The sequence below is a fragment of the Trematomus bernacchii genome, unplaced genomic scaffold (assembly GCF_902827165.1).
Source record: "Trematomus bernacchii unplaced genomic scaffold, fTreBer1.1, whole genome shotgun sequence".
In the NCBI taxonomy this organism is placed as follows: Eukaryota; Metazoa; Chordata; class Actinopteri; order Perciformes; family Nototheniidae; genus Trematomus; species Trematomus bernacchii.
In genome coordinates this window covers 3,769,401-3,784,863 of record NW_022987828.1, presented here as the reverse complement: position 1 = coordinate 3,784,863, position 15,463 = coordinate 3,769,401, and the positions used below count along the sequence as shown (strand labels likewise).

Below are 15,463 nucleotides of genomic sequence, written 5' to 3'. Positions count from 1 at the left end.
GTATGACCTCAGTAAACCACAAATGACCAGTCTCCCCTTAAACATGTTGTTGTAAAGGGATTAATCCTTAGATTTCAGTCGATTGAAGATTACAAGGACATGTTTTTTAAATCCAGAGTTAGTAAAGAGAACAGTCCCTTGGCAGCAGCCTTGTAGGGAAACATTGCTCCACAAAGTAGGCTTACACTGAAAACTCTGCAGTGGGACAATGAATGGAAGTTGCTTTTGTTTGCTGTTAAAATACTTTTGGAAACACTCATCGTAATTCATTATGTGTTAATCCCATGATTAACAAAAGCACTTACCCACTGTCCTGCGGCTCCTCAGCAGGATCCTGGACGGTCTCTGTGGCTGTTGTTTCTTCAGCTGGCACTTTTATTGGCTCCTCAGGTAGGATCTCGGCCGGATCTTCCACTAGCTCCTCTGCTGGCAGCTCAGTGATCAGCTTCTCTTCTGGTTTTGGTGGCTCCGTTGCAGTCTTTGTTGGTTCTGGGTCCTCATATTTCGTTGGCTTTGGCAGCTCTTCTATGGGCTTTATTGGTTCTTCAAGTTCAGCTGGCTCCTTAGCTATTTCTGAAGTAACTGGCTCACTTTTAGGCTCAGGGAGCTCTTTTGGAGGCTCTTCCTCTTTCTTGGTTGGTTCTGAGAGCTCTACTTTCCTCGTTTCTTCTGAGAGCTCTACTTTCCTCGTTTCTTCTGAGAGCTCTACTTTCTTTGCATCTTGTTGGAGCTCTACTTTTGTACCCTGTATTGGTTCTGGGACCTCTACTTTTGTACCCTGTATTGGTTCTGGGAGCTCTACTTTTGTACCCTGTATTGGTTCTGGGAGCTCTACTGGCTTCTTGAAAGGTTCGGGAAGATCCACTGGCTTCTTGAAAGGTTCGGGAAGATCCACTGGCTTCTTTAAAGGTTCGGGAAGATCCACTGGCTTCTTTAAAGGTTCAGGAAGATCCACTGGCTTCTTGAAAGGTTCAGGAAGATCCACTGGCTTCTTTAAAGGTTCAGGACGATCCACTGGCTTCTTTAAAGGTTCAGGAAGATCCACTGGCTTCTTTAAAGGTTCAGGAAGATCCACTGGCTTCTTGAAAGGTTCAGGAAGATCCACTAGCTTCTTTAAAGGTTCAGGAAGATCCACTGGCTTCTTTAAAGGTGCAGGAAGATCCACTGGCTTCTTGAAAGGTTCAGGAAGATCCACTGGCTTCTTTAAAGGTTCAGGACGATCCACTGGCTTCTTTAAAGGTTCAGGAAGATCCACTGGCTTCTTTAAAGGTTCAGGAAGATCCACTGGCTTCTTTAAAGGTTCAGGAAGATCCACTGGCTTCTTTAAAGGTGCAGGAAGATCCACTGGCTTCTTTAAAGGTTCAGGAAGATCCACTGGCTTCTTGAAAGGTTCAGGAAGATCCACTGGCTTCTTTAAAGGTTCAGGAAGATCCACTGGCTTCTTTAAAGGTGCAGGAAGATCCACTGGCTTCTTTAAATGTGCAGGAAGATCCACTGGCTTCTTGAAAGGTTCAGGAAGATCCACTGGCTTCTTGAAAGGTTCAGGAAGATCCACTAGCTTCTTGAAAGGTTCAGGAAGATCCACTGGCTTCTTTAAAGGTTCAGGAAGATCCACTGGCTTCTTCTCAAGGTTCAGAGGGGGGATCTCAGTTGTCTTCTCCACAGCTTGAGCCGGTGGTGGGATCTCGTCCTCTTTCGGAGGAGCAGCTATCTCTTCAGCTGGTGTTAGAAACTCTAGTTGTGGAGACTCCAGAGATGAGAAGGGTCTGGAAAAACAACACAAGAGAAGAGGGGGTTGGGGATTTGTTGTTAGTTTACAGCACATGCACAATAAATGACTGACAATTGACAAATGTGTGTGTCTGTGTGGTTATACAGGGGGTTGTATCCGTCTAGAAGTGTGTGTGTTTTTTTGTGTGCGTGTTCGCAGAAGAACTGTAGGTACATGTGTGTGTTTGTGTTGCTGCATTGTGTTTAGCAGTGTGAGAAAAGGCTCATTCTTGCTCTGGAGAGCACGAACGATGTCCCAGCTGATGTCATCCTTTGAATATAAAGGGCTGCATTTCTTCCATTAGACTTCCACAGGCACAGTCATCTGACCCGGGCCTCGAGTCAAAACAGAAAGCAGCTCTGTGTTTACCACCTCATTCATATTCATTGTCAAGCTGCTCTCTGTAATATCACTCTAAACAAGCCCTGGACATGGTGTTAATGGAATGCTAAGTTAAAGAAAGAAACTGATGCAATATATGATTTCTAAACAACTGGACGTCAAATAATTATTACCCATGGGAATGTCAAAATAAATCTGTATTTTTTTAGTTGTGGTTGGTGACTTCACATGTGCTTTTCTCTTTGTGATGTAAGATGATACGTGTGACGGCATGCTAACATGCTTCTTTTTCCATGTTGACCCCCACTGACCTCTCAGACATGTGTAGTTCTCAGTATTCATTTCCCATTAACATAGTTGTATCAGTATAGTCTTGTGTACACTCTTCTAACCTCCAAATCTTACGGCATTTTTTCTCATATGATATTTTGAAACACACACATGCTCTTGTATTTACCTTAAGGTCTCTTGTTTACTCTGAGTATGGGATGCAGCTTCTTTTAGAGCTTGTATCCAGTTTGTTTCTGGTTGTCTCTCTGAAACCTCTGCAGCCTCTGCGCTCGAACACACAAGTTCAACAAGTGTTTCTCCTTCACAGTGGGGAGCAGCAACAATGGGGTTTACCGCAGTATGATCTCCGGGCTTTGACACCTGATCACGAGGCTTCTCTGACTGGGTGACTGTTGATGCTTCCGGGCTCTTTGACGAAACAACAGATGAAGCTGTGATATCTCCAGGAGTATTTGTATCTGTTATACCCTTTTCTGTTGTCTTAGAAACACCGATTGAGCCACTGCCTTTAGCAATTCCAGTTTGATTTATGACCTCGTGTTCTTTCACTGCCTCATTGTTCCTCGCTTTGATCTCACTTTGTCCCTTTCCCTGGCTGTTAACTTTCTCTTCGTCCAAAGCTGCTTCATCTTCCTTTGTGATCTCCTCTACATCAGGGCCTGTTTGTACTACCGAGCTGCTTTGTATGGCTGATGTTTTTATGGAACTCTGTAGCTCGAGAGGCTTGCACACAGTATCCTGAATTTCACACTCCTCCGTTTCACTACTGTGGATTTTTACAGCCAGGACAGGGCTAAAATCATTTCCCACACTTTCTGGTTGCACAACCATAGTACTGGATATTATTGTATGAATTTCTTCAGCGTTGCTCGCGCTGGGAACAACTGTTGTGTGAATGCATTGACTGTCTGTGCTGACCTTTGATGGAACACAGATTTGGAAAGGTGCAGTCTCATGTTCCTGTGATGAAGACTCAACAGATACAGCATTGTCCTTTGAAGTCTCTGGTTTTTCATGTTGGTCTTGACAGGCAGCTGATAGATTGCTTTTCTGCTGACCTTCACCATAAAGATCCCTCACAACCTCAGTGTCTGTACCCGACCCAAGTACCTCTAACGCAGGGCTTTTATTCTCATCCATCCCCTGTCTCGTCTCACCTATATGAGAGAGAGCTGTGGTGTCAGTCAACGCATTTCTCTGAGCAGCCTTTCCACTCTCATTTACATCACTGGCTAGGTGAGATGGCACATAAACGCTGTCAACCTCTACTGCACCCTCCCCCTTTCCTTTCTCCAAACCTATCCCACGTTCATTGCCACTGCTGTCATCCTCTGTCAACTCATCCCCTCTTCCTGACTGACACAAACTCACAACAGAGCCGTGTCCTCCCTCTGCTCCCTCTCTCACCCCGGGAGCCATCGCTAGTGTCTGCCTGGCCTTACTGTTAGTCTGTTCTCCCCCCTTTAGACAGCTACCTGACAAATCCTCTGTGGGATGTCTGGATCCGAGAAGCCGCTGCTGTTGCTGAGCAAAACTGTTTAGCTCCAGTGTGGACTGCGATTGGTCAGGTGCCTTGTCCCTGTCAGAGCTGTGTTCCGGTGTTGCTGTCGGAGTTTGGAGCAAACTCTGCTCATAAACAGTCTGAGGTTCACTACCAAACTCTACCTCAGCACTTAATCTGTCTGCAGATGACCCCACAGGTCTGTTGGGAGATAAGGAGGAAGTCTGGCTCTTCCCTTCTCCTTCCTCCTTTATATCCCCTATTAGCGATTCAGTCTTTTGTATTTTATGTTTATGCGGTGGCTGCAGGTCTCGAATTTCTTCCACAGCTTCTGTATCTGGCCCATTACCCTGTTGCAGTGCTGTGCCTCTCTCTCCTATCTGCACTGTGCTCCTGTCTGCTGTTTCCTTTTGATTATCCATTGTTGCCTCTTCAGTTTTTTTCTTTTCCTCTGCAAACAGCATGGAGGTCTGATCTCCCATTTTCTCTTTCATGTCTTCTTGTTTAATTTTATCGCAAGCCTTGTTGGTAGGCAGGTCAGAGCTGACATAAATGAGGTCATCCTTAATAGATGCTTCACAAATAACAGGTTTAATGCCAATTGGCTCAGTGTGGGATTGAGAAATGACATTATCAGACCCATCCTTTGCCAGCACACCCACTGCACCAGGAGGCTGAAGAGGAGACACATTGTTTTCTTGTGAAAATGGAATATTTACATTTATAATTGCAGACTCCATAATGTGATTTTTATCCTCCAGCTTCGGACAAACCCCGTCTACTTTAACACCGACATCATTATGCTCCAGATCCTTTGCAACAGACAGTTTAGTTATTTCCCTGCTCTTGTTGCCATCTTCCTCTCCAGAGACTTTGGCGCTGTCACCGTAAGCGCCGCTGTTATCTGTCTGCTCAGGAAGAGAGATATCACAGTCAGAAATTAACTCCAAGTGACTCAACAAAGGGCCACGGGGCCGCAGCACAAAAGAGTTACCGACACATTGCTCGATAACAGGAATTGACTGGTCAGAGGCTGTCACTACTGAAGCTGCTGATTCAGTCTTTGTCTGAACAGCAGAGGGGATAATGGACCCCTCAGTGGCCTCAATGGGATCAGTAGTGAGTAGTCCACGAGGAGGGGTTTGATCTAATTGGATGGGAGGCTGATAACTGAGGTGACTAGGCTGTGTCTGAAGATAGGGGTCAGGGTCTGCAGAGAGCTGCCCAACAAGAAGCTCAGAGGTGACATCATCAGCTGGACGCACAGAACATGAGATAAGAGGATGTTGGTTACCTTCATCACTTAGTAAAGGTGACTCCTGAGGCGGGACAGTCGTAACTGAGTTTTTAGACTCAGCATGTAGCTTGTCTGTTTCTTTCTCAGCTGATAAACACAGATTTAAGGCACCCTTGCGTGTTTCCGCCTCTAATTGCTTTGTCACATTTGCTGACACCAGCTCAGCTTTATGATGATCGGCCTCAGGGAAGGCATTTTCTGCTGCATGTGAAAGGTCACCATTCTTCTCGGTCGGACATAAAGGTTGTTTTGAGCAAGCCTCAGACTTTGAATCCGTTGTGTTTGTCTCGAAGTTGCTGTTAATGGTCTCCTTGTTTACTTTTATCCCCATCTGCCCTTTATCCGACTGTACATCTTTCTGTGGCTTTGGAAAGTCGGACGGGCTCACTTTTGCAAGATCGTCCTTGGCAGGAGTTGCATTTGTTGGAATTTCTGGCTTCTTCAAAACCAGGAATTCTGGGAAGATGTAGCTGGCCTCAACCACGGGATGGTACAAACTCTCATGAACAGTCAGCGGGGGCAAAGAGGCGCAGTCCATAGGCGACAAAGCCATGCTCCTGAGATTCACAGAGGAACTGCCTTCTTGTTTCACAGTGTCTGCAAAGCGGACTCTGTTGTTGCCTTTATTGCCTTCACATAAGGACACACGCACTCCCGACATAGCGTTAATATTATTCGGGGTCTGTGCTTGGAAAGTTTCTTCTGTGCTACTTTCAGGCTGGACCTGTTGATCGTTGCTCGCTTGTCGCTCGGCTGTGATTTGATGTTTAGTAGTCAGAGGCTGGGGTGAGATGGAAGACGGGAAGAATTGGCTGCAGTTTCTCTCCGTCTCTGTGATGGATGAGTCCTGTGTGAGATCAGCCCTTACCCCTCTGTTTTCATTGCTGCTTTGTTGCCGGTTAGATGAAATTAGTGCACCATCCTGCTGCTGGTGTCCGGGGGGAGGGAGACGGTCCTGTTCGGTGAAGACGCCTTCAGAGATGGAAGCAATCGGCTCCCTCCAGCCGTGTGACTTTAGCTGTGACTCGGCAACATTGGTGAGCGGACACGCCTCAGCCTCAGATGATGACACCCCACCGGCAGAGCTCTCTGGCTGGCTGAATGAACTGTGCTCTATAGCCAGCCCTCCTTTCTCTCCCACCTCCTCCCCCACCTCCTCCCCTCCTCCCACCAATCCTGCAGCTCTGTGCGCCTGACAATCCGGACCACTGAGTATCCTCAAGGGAGAAGTAATGACAAAGGCTTCTAAATGGTGATGCTCCTTTTCTATGTCTCCCTCTTCAGCCGGTGAGATGTCTGCACTGCGAACAGCCGTCTCTCTCTGTCCCTTTGTTTCAGCCTCAGCTGAGTTGTGTGGCATTTTGCTGCTACAGCTTTCCTCAGATACAGCTTGTCCCTCTTTGGCGGAGAATGCAAGGGAACCTTTTCCCTGTGAACAGATTAATGCAAGGCTGTCCGGGAGTCCCTTTTCCTCTCCGTCTGAAGGGAAGAAGCACTTTTCTATGTCTTCCAAACCTTTCTCTCCCACTGCCTTCTCACTCTCTGCGATCGCTACAGTGGATACTCTTTTCAGTGAATCATGTTCTCGCTCTCTCTTGCTTTCTATCACTTCTGGCATCGTGGGTGTTGCCAGTGGCAACGCAGCAACCACCACTAAAGCCTCTTCAAGGGCACTCTCCACACTGCTCTCTCCCACACAAAATTGCCTGTTGGAGAATGGACTCTGATTCTCGTATGCGAGTATCCCTGCCTCTGAGGAAACTGCACCTGATCTCTTATCGGCAGCTGGATTGATAACTGTAGTTCGGACATGTGTCATGGGTATATCTGGTTTGTCGATGACGGCTCCGGTTGCATGTTGCATCCGCTGTGGGCTTGCTACTGAGCAGTGATTAATATCACATGGGGCGTCTGCATGTTTGTGGTTTTCTGATTGAAGAGGCCTCTGAGAAAGAGCCTGGTTGGATGCAGGTGAACACCCCAGGTCAGAAAGATGATCGTGGCTGCTATGAGAGGATGATGGTGGGGGGCTGGGGCAGGGCTTTCCCCTAGGACTCAGCTGTCTCTTGAAGTCACACCCACAATCCGGCTGCTCCCCGCAAATCAAACTCAGAGCGTCTGCCTGGGACATTGATTCTGTTGATTCTGTGTGAGTGTCCACATTTGTGAGAGATACAGGCTCTGAATTGTTTTCAGGTTTTTCTACTGCCTTTGCTTTCTGGCCAGTCTCTGTGTTCTTCTCTTCTATTTTTTTCTTTTTCCTTTGTTTCTTTTTTTCTTTCTTCTTTGCCTTTTTGTTCAGCTCGGTCTGTTTGTCACATGGAGAGTTGTCTGTTTTTGACTCCTGATCCTCCTGACTTAGATTTGTTGCTCCTGTCTGTGTCTCTGGCTGCCTCTCTGATAATGTGTGTTTATCTTTTAAACGAACATCACTGCACTCTGGTGTGTCGTTAATACTGGATTCATTCCACTTTTCTTTCTTAATGTCTACAATATCTGTTATTGCCTCCTTGCATTTGTCCCCTATTTCTATACTACAATCGACAGTGCTCTTTTTCTCAACGGCTGCATTGGAATCAACATGTTTGTCTCTAAAATCGCCTCTCTGCTCAGTGACATCTTTTTGGGTTTCTTTCAATAAATCTGTGGTTTCTAATTGTGTATGCGTGGGTGTTCCCTTTTGCTCATCTATCTCTGTTTCTGTCTTCAAATCTGAACACTTCTCCAGTCTCTGTGTTGTTTTTATTTCACTCTCCGTCTCTGCTGCCCCAGCACTTTTCTCATTGCCCAGTATGTAATCCCTGAAACTAAACACAACTGTATTCGTCCGACTGTTTGCTGCCTCACTGTTTCCGTGTGTACTCTTGTTTCCATGGCCCCCGTTGCTATGTCCTGGCTGGACTACGAGTGGAGGCAGTGACGATGACTCATTGGATTTTTTAACCATCACTTCTCCAGTTTTCTTCCCTTCATTATGAACAGTCTCAGGTTTGGTGCCCGGGGGCCCTGAGGGACTGAGTGTGCTCAGTGAGGCCATTTGTTCTTCACATTCCTGGAAGGCCTCTTGGAGTTCCCGATCAAGGAGCATGGAGAGGGGAGGGGTCAGGGGTCGGACATCCGGGTGAGGTGTGGCAGAGGGCCGAGGTGAAGGCTGGACATCTGTGAGAACTGGGTCGCTGTCATGAGGCCTGAGACGAGGGTGGGGTGACACAGTTAAGAGTCTGGCAGGCAGACAGCTGGTCATTCCACGATGCCACAAAGCGCTGCTATTGCCACAGCAGAAGGCCATGCTCAGACACTGCACTCCACCATGTGCACACACAACACACAACTGCACTCAGGATGCCTGTTCTGAGATGATCGTAATAATATCAGCTGTTTCTATGTTTATGGTTGTTAATGAACATGCAGGTCTGTTCATACGCTTTCAACTTAAAAAAAACAACAACAAAAAACAGCCTTTAAATATAATTTCCGTTTTTCAAAGTGACTGCCTGATTTTTCAAAATGTCACAAAAGCTTAAGAATAAAAAGTCGTTTTGTATGAGTAATGGTGTTGTGTAAAGCAAGAACCAAGTACTAGCAGAATGATGTTACAATAAATGATTGAGTATTGTAATAGCATCCATATACTATACAATAGTACTACCTAATAGTATTATGAAAAGATTGTATTATAGTCAGGATTTTGTGTACTCTGGTTATATACTAACAATCAATACTGTCTGCCACATCATGCTGATCACTATTATTAATATGTTTATTCTAAAAAACGTTTTTTTAATGTAAAAGATAGTGATTATTAAACTGCAAGTGAATATGCTATATGCTACATTACAGCCTTATTAGCATTCCCTTGAGGGATGGTAATAAATCAAGTCACAAGATAAACAACCTCATGCTCATGCTTATGCACCAAAACAATTCCTGCCTCATGATATTTATATATAACCATTTATCAAAGCAGTGTTATTGCCCTGCAAAGCATTCCCTGAAGTACACAGCTAGCATCACAATGTTAGACTTCTTACAATATAATGCCTGTAACACTAAGGCTAGCTTTGTGCCATTCAGTTGTAATTGCTGAGTCACTGCTAAGTCATTTGCCAGCATTGCAGCAAAAGGTTAAGGGGCCATCTTATCTTTAGGCCTAACTGAGAGGAAAGATCCATCATCATTTTTTAATTATAAGATCAGCTACACTCCTATTCATATCTGGTATCAGGTATCTTGAATCTTTGTGCAGATATAAATAAATTAAGTAAGAACTAATGTAACTAAGTGTCCTGTGTGTGGTTAATGCACTATAAAAAAGCCCTGTCATTTCCTTGTAAATACAATCTCTACCCTGACAACTTGTTATTACTCACCTCACTGACCCTCATCTAATTCAGTTGGCACTCCCTACTAGTGGGCGTAGATGGAAAGTTTTGCTATTCAACAAGCTGTTGCCTGCAATGTGTACCTGAGCTTAAATAAACCAGGTGGTTCTTGCCGTTTTTAAGACCACCTATGTCCTTTGCCCTGCAGTGTTTAGCTTAAAAGGCAGGAACTCCAACGTTCTTCATTTGAATTTTTGCAGTTCGAGTACTTTTATCTATCCGGTAAATGTTTGTAAATAACCTTTTTTGGATGAATACATTATGGTACATGAAAAAGTGTGTAGTTGCTAATAGATTCTGGTCAGTAATGAATTGTTAATCAGTCCTTTATACATTTGGATTTTTTGGTAATGATTACTTCACGAATGAGTCTTATTGACGATAACCTTCTTTATTCCAGGTTATCTAAGAATTAACTACAGCAGCAAAAACCAGTAATAATTCATTTATTGCTTATTTAATAATTACACTTTCTGTGCACCCTTCAGTAAAGTGATACATCATACTTAGGAGTTACTAAGAAGTCACCCTTCATAACTTCATGATCATCTGACAGTTTTTACCTAATTTGTGTGTTCCTGTTATTTTTAAATTCATAGTTATTACATTCACATACTTCTGCTATGAGTCACTTTTTCAGAGCACCTTAATGCCTCAGACAAATTAGTACAATTACCCTTAAGAAAACCAGGCAACTGTAGACACAGAGCATAAAGTTAGTCTGCAGGTAATTCACCCAAGCATTAAAAACAAACACACCTCAGTCTGCTTAGAAAGAAGATGTCCAGCACACTCCAGCCTAAATGAGAAATGTTCAATGACCCTATCATCCTTTGGGCACACTCCATGCTCCCTGTTTTACTTTGGATCATCCCTGCTGAGCACACTCCCACCTATCCCCCATCATGCTGATTCTACATTGTACCTTTTATCTAGACTGACTTCGTGGTGCTGCTGCAGGCCCACCAGCAGGGGGTTCACCTGCTCACATTTCCCCTCTGCTGAGCTAGTCTGAGCTCTGCGTAAACAAACCCACACCACATGTACACACATGTAGACACACATTCACAACAAATCAATATCAGCTTTCCTTTCACCTTGACCTGATAGTTGGTACAAATGTGCTCCATAAATCACAGCCATAAATCAAGCAAAATGTATATCAAATAAATGATTTTACAAGAATGCAATAATAATATGATACACTATTGATCATAAACCTGCATCCTTAAGTGAAAACATATATTTACATATACATATTGTTTTACCTTCAGATAAAACCTTGGAAGTCTATACATTAAGTATGATGGACCACCAAGTTTCAGCAAAGTACATTTAAGACGTTTGAATGCCATAGAAAGATGCTAAGATTGCCAAAGAATCATCCCAATATTGCTAAAATTGTGGTGTAATAACATTGTGATGTCAAATGTTCCCTCCTGAGCCCCGCCCACAAGGGAGGGGAAAAATACATTATGATATAAACAGTGATAGTTACCTCCATAAGTGTGTATGCGTGTTTATGTGCATGTGTTTATATCCTTAACTTACCCCAGAGAGGACTCCCAGATGTTGAGCTCACTGCTGAAGTCTAGACTGGGCAGCAGGTCATGAGGAAACTCCAGCTCGTCCTCATCTTCAGCTGAACTCCTGCTCTCCTCCACCCCGCTGATCACTGGGACGTCTGGTAGGGATAGCAGACTCTGCTGGCTGCTGGAGGATACAGTCAGAAGACCTTTGTCCTCTCTCTTGGTCAAACTCTTAGCTTCCGGCTGTGGAAGAGGGAAATATAATGGTAGTAAGTCTTTGCTGCACATGATAAGAGTGTGAAGTTAAACAAGTGTGAGCATGTTGCACCATATTTATAGGTGACTTGGTTGTGAACAAACATGGGAACACCTACAAATTCAACACTCAAAGCCAAACCTCACAGAGAAATAACTCCACCCATGTTTAACTATTAAGTGAAGTGTTGTTTGTGTGGCAATGTGTAGGTCATACTGACTGGAGCTCCTTTCATTGTCTCTCAACTTGCATTTCTTATACTATTACTGCGATTAAAGGATTATTTCTAGTGTTATAGCCTAGAATTAATGCCCAGGCTCAGTGTCCCCAGGCTAATCTCTGCAGCTTTGCTTACACTGCAGTTCTCAGCAGCAACTAACTATTATTGTGAAAGAAAAAAGGGAACTAGTTTAATTAAATGTTTCATTACAGCCGGGTGTTCTCTACCTTGGAAACACCTCACAAGGAAGTCTGCTATGATAAAACATTTTGCCAGCCAGAAAGAGTAATCATTAAAGACAAACCAGTCCTGCTGGAATGTGACAGGCAGAATCACACATGTGGTTAAACAAGTCATCTCAGATTTAATTATTTTGTATAAAGCACCTTCACATGAACATTCATCATAAAGGGCCTCACTTAGAAAATAATTGACAAAGAATAATAGATTTATTAAAGCCCAAGATTAAATTATGTAAACACCAACAATTTAAAGTGGACCTATCATGCTATATTATAATAATATAGTGTAGGACCATACCTATATAAGGCATATTTATACTTTTTTTTTTTCAAAATACCAAACAGATTATGCATTTTAGCCATGCCTCATTTCACTCAATTTGCACTTTTTTACCCCTGTTTTTGCAAGGGCTGATTCAGTGAGAACAGCACCATCTACAGGCCTGGCATATGTACTACAGCGTCTCCAGCGCTTTCGAACGGCAATGCAGTGGTTGTCTCCTCCTGATTGGTGGAGTTGGCCCAATAGCCGTAGCGCCACCGTCCTGACGTCAGGACAGTATTCAAATCTGGATCAGTTTTTATCAGATCCGTTGCAGCCCCTTTTTTAGAGATTTGGGTATGGAGGAAAATAGAGAGGGTTGTGTTTTCTGACACTTGGTGAGTTCCCTGGAACACCGGGGACACATATTCATGTATAAAAGACGTACAAAAGTGCATTTTGCATGATAGGTCCCCTTTAAGCATAAACATGAAGGCTACAAAAGTGTACTCCAAGTTAAAAGACAGAGAATAAATATTTAGTTATTTAAATACAGAGTTTTTATTCTAATACCAAGAGGCACTTCCACAGTTGGGCACCAGTCTCACCTGTTATGGGACACATTTTCTAGAGATAATCTTTTTGAAGACATTTTCAGTCTTTCCTTTTATCATGAGAAAATATTAAGACGTAAAAGTAAGTAGTGCATTAAAATGTGACCTCCTGAAACCAACACATGGGGCTCTTATAGTACATAGCTGTTTTTCCTACTCGTTGACTGACAGACAGACAGAATCCAACCACAGCACACACCACAACACTCGGCTGTGGTGGCATCATATTGCAGCAACAACACAACACTTCACTGTGGACCCTCTATATCAGTGGTTCTCAACTGGTGGGTCGCGACCCAAAAGTGGGTCGCGGACCCGTTTCAAGTGGGTCGCGGATGTGTGAGTGAAGAAAAAAAAATAGAAAAAAAAAAATTGGAATTTTTTTTTTTTTTTTTTGGGAAAAAAGGCAAACTTTTATTTTGAAGAACCGATTTTCTAACGCTGTGCATGCAGTAGGCGTTGGACTGGAAGTACCGGAGACCATAAACGGTTTTGAAAACTTCTGTCACGTAGTGATCATCTTCTCAATAAAACATCTCTGCTGATGTTTTTTCGAGTCTTCTGGCCAATCAGAATCAAGATTGTTGCCGGAAGTCCCCACGGGGGATAACTTAGCGGTAGAACTATTCTTTATACATCCATGGGTACAACTTCAGATAGAAATGAACACATAATGAAATATGACCCCCGGTTTGATGATTGACAGGTCACAGAACAATGGGAGCTATCTACCCTTACCCACAATTTAAAGTAAGTCACACAGACTATCTCCTCTTTACTCTTCTCTCAGCAAGCTGTCAGAACTAAGTGAAAAACAAACAATGGCATAAAATATTATTAATATGTATGATTTATTTATTTTCTTCTCAGAGTGTACCAGAATGCGTAGTTTATGTTAGTATTTCAAAAAATCTCCTGGGGGAGAATCCCCCCAGACCCCCCTGCTGGGGTTGGGTTTTCAGCATGTGTGCCTTTTTATATAGTTCAGCTTTGATTCCATCATCTCATTAAACCTTTTTTAAAAGCATACTTTAGTTCTGTGAAGGGATATATGCACTGTACTTCACTTTTATTAATATTGTATTCTGAAAAGCGTATATTACAGCACGATATTTTGTTGAATAGATTTGAGTGCTTCAAAATGTTGGGTCGCGATTTATTGACCAAGTAAAAAGTGGGTCCCGAGGCCTAACCAGTTGAGAACCACTGCTCTATATGATGGAATTTCTCCCACATAGGCCGCCTCAGTTTACATAGGGGAACGTTTCCATTGTTTCAGTGCAGGTGCAAACAAATGTGAACGTAAGCACAGACACATAAACATGTGCAAACAGCTCTTTAACAGTCCGTATGTCGGGACGATTTGAACTGTTTCTTACAAAGAGGATGCTGATTTTAGCAAACTACAATGTGATTATATTTATAAATGTGAGTACAGAAAGATTAAAAACCAGTGTTCTAATGCCAACCATCAAGGATTAGCTGAGATTCAGAATTGAATCCATTCATTCATTATGTATGAACAAGTAGACAGCATGGCTGCACACAAAAGGAGGTGCGTATCATGACCAATAAACAGAAATCATGATTTTAGGAGTCTAGTTTTAGCTGCTTGCACTGTTATTTTCACTTATTTAGGTTATTTTAAAGGTAATGTAGCAAATTTGCTTTACATTCATTGATTTTAAAATGCAACAATCAAAAATGTAGTCCTGCTTTAAGATGAACTACAAAATGTCACCTCACATGTCAGTGGTGCCTTTTGCAGATATTAGAGACAGGCTAACAAGTAAAGCTGTTTGTGTAGTTAAGAGGCTCTTGAGTCACTGGCCTCACCTGTGTCACCACAACAAAGAGCCTGACATGGAGGATGTTGCTCACGCGATCACAAGAACAAAAAAGATCAAATCTCCACTGCACTACGCCTTTAAAACTCACTTTAGAGGAATGTTGGCCAATTGTAGCCTCTCTCTTCACATCTGTGTTTCCAAGCCAGATTGAGTTATTTTGAAATGTTTATTTTAGACTACTCCTGCTAGGCTGCAGAAAAAAACATTAGAGAACGTAAGACATGAAAGAGTAAACCTAAAAGAGTGTGCTGCAGGTGTCACTCTGAATGCCTGTGATCTCCATACTACTGTCATTCGCTGTATCATCATAGGATTTTTAACAAACAATTCACACCTTAATAGTTCTACATGCAGAAATGAACATAGCTTTATGATAAAAGTCTGTATGTTGACGTGTCTTTGGCTTCCTGTTTCCTGCCTGAACTTTCTCACCTGATAATGTCACAGTGGAAACAAACTCAGAGCAGCTACAACAGAGTAACAATAAACAGCCCCAGGAGTTTACAACCAACACTTCATCCCCACATTAATGGCCATTGTATGAAGAAGTGGAAGCTCAGTGAGGTGGAAAAGCATGGCCCTTGTTACAGTTAGTGTGACCCCCACGCAGAAAGCACTGTCTGTTATCCATTAACCAGCAGGAACAAAACAGAAAGCACACTTAGGTTGCCTAGAAACTACTACTTGTCCAACACTCATTATATCCCACTTACTGTTAACTCAATCTGTCAGTGCCCATGTGCTAACACAACTGTAATGCCTAACACATGACTGTTGTAAACAGGGAGGAGGCTGAAGCAGAGCCAAGCCCTCACTAGACATTACACAGCTCTAACACAACCCTTCTTTACATCCCCTGAGTTGCACTTACCCAGCAGTGTTTGCTCCTCTGTGCTGCTGAAGGTG

At 43.2% G+C, this 15,463-nt stretch overlaps 1 protein-coding gene across 1 annotated transcript in view; it reads right to left on the bottom strand.

The window, feature by feature from the left end:
* Window positions 1-15,463, bottom strand: part of tacc2 (transforming, acidic coiled-coil containing protein 2) — a 49,489-nt gene that overhangs the window by 29,045 nt on the left and 4,981 nt on the right. Inside the window, 4 exon segments of the mRNA XM_034151971.1 lie at window positions 306-1,766; window positions 2,571-8,390; window positions 10,510-10,602; window positions 11,136-11,356. Of these exon segments, the coding sequence (XP_034007862.1) occupies window positions 306-1,766; window positions 2,571-8,390; window positions 10,510-10,602; window positions 11,136-11,356 (7,595 nt within the window).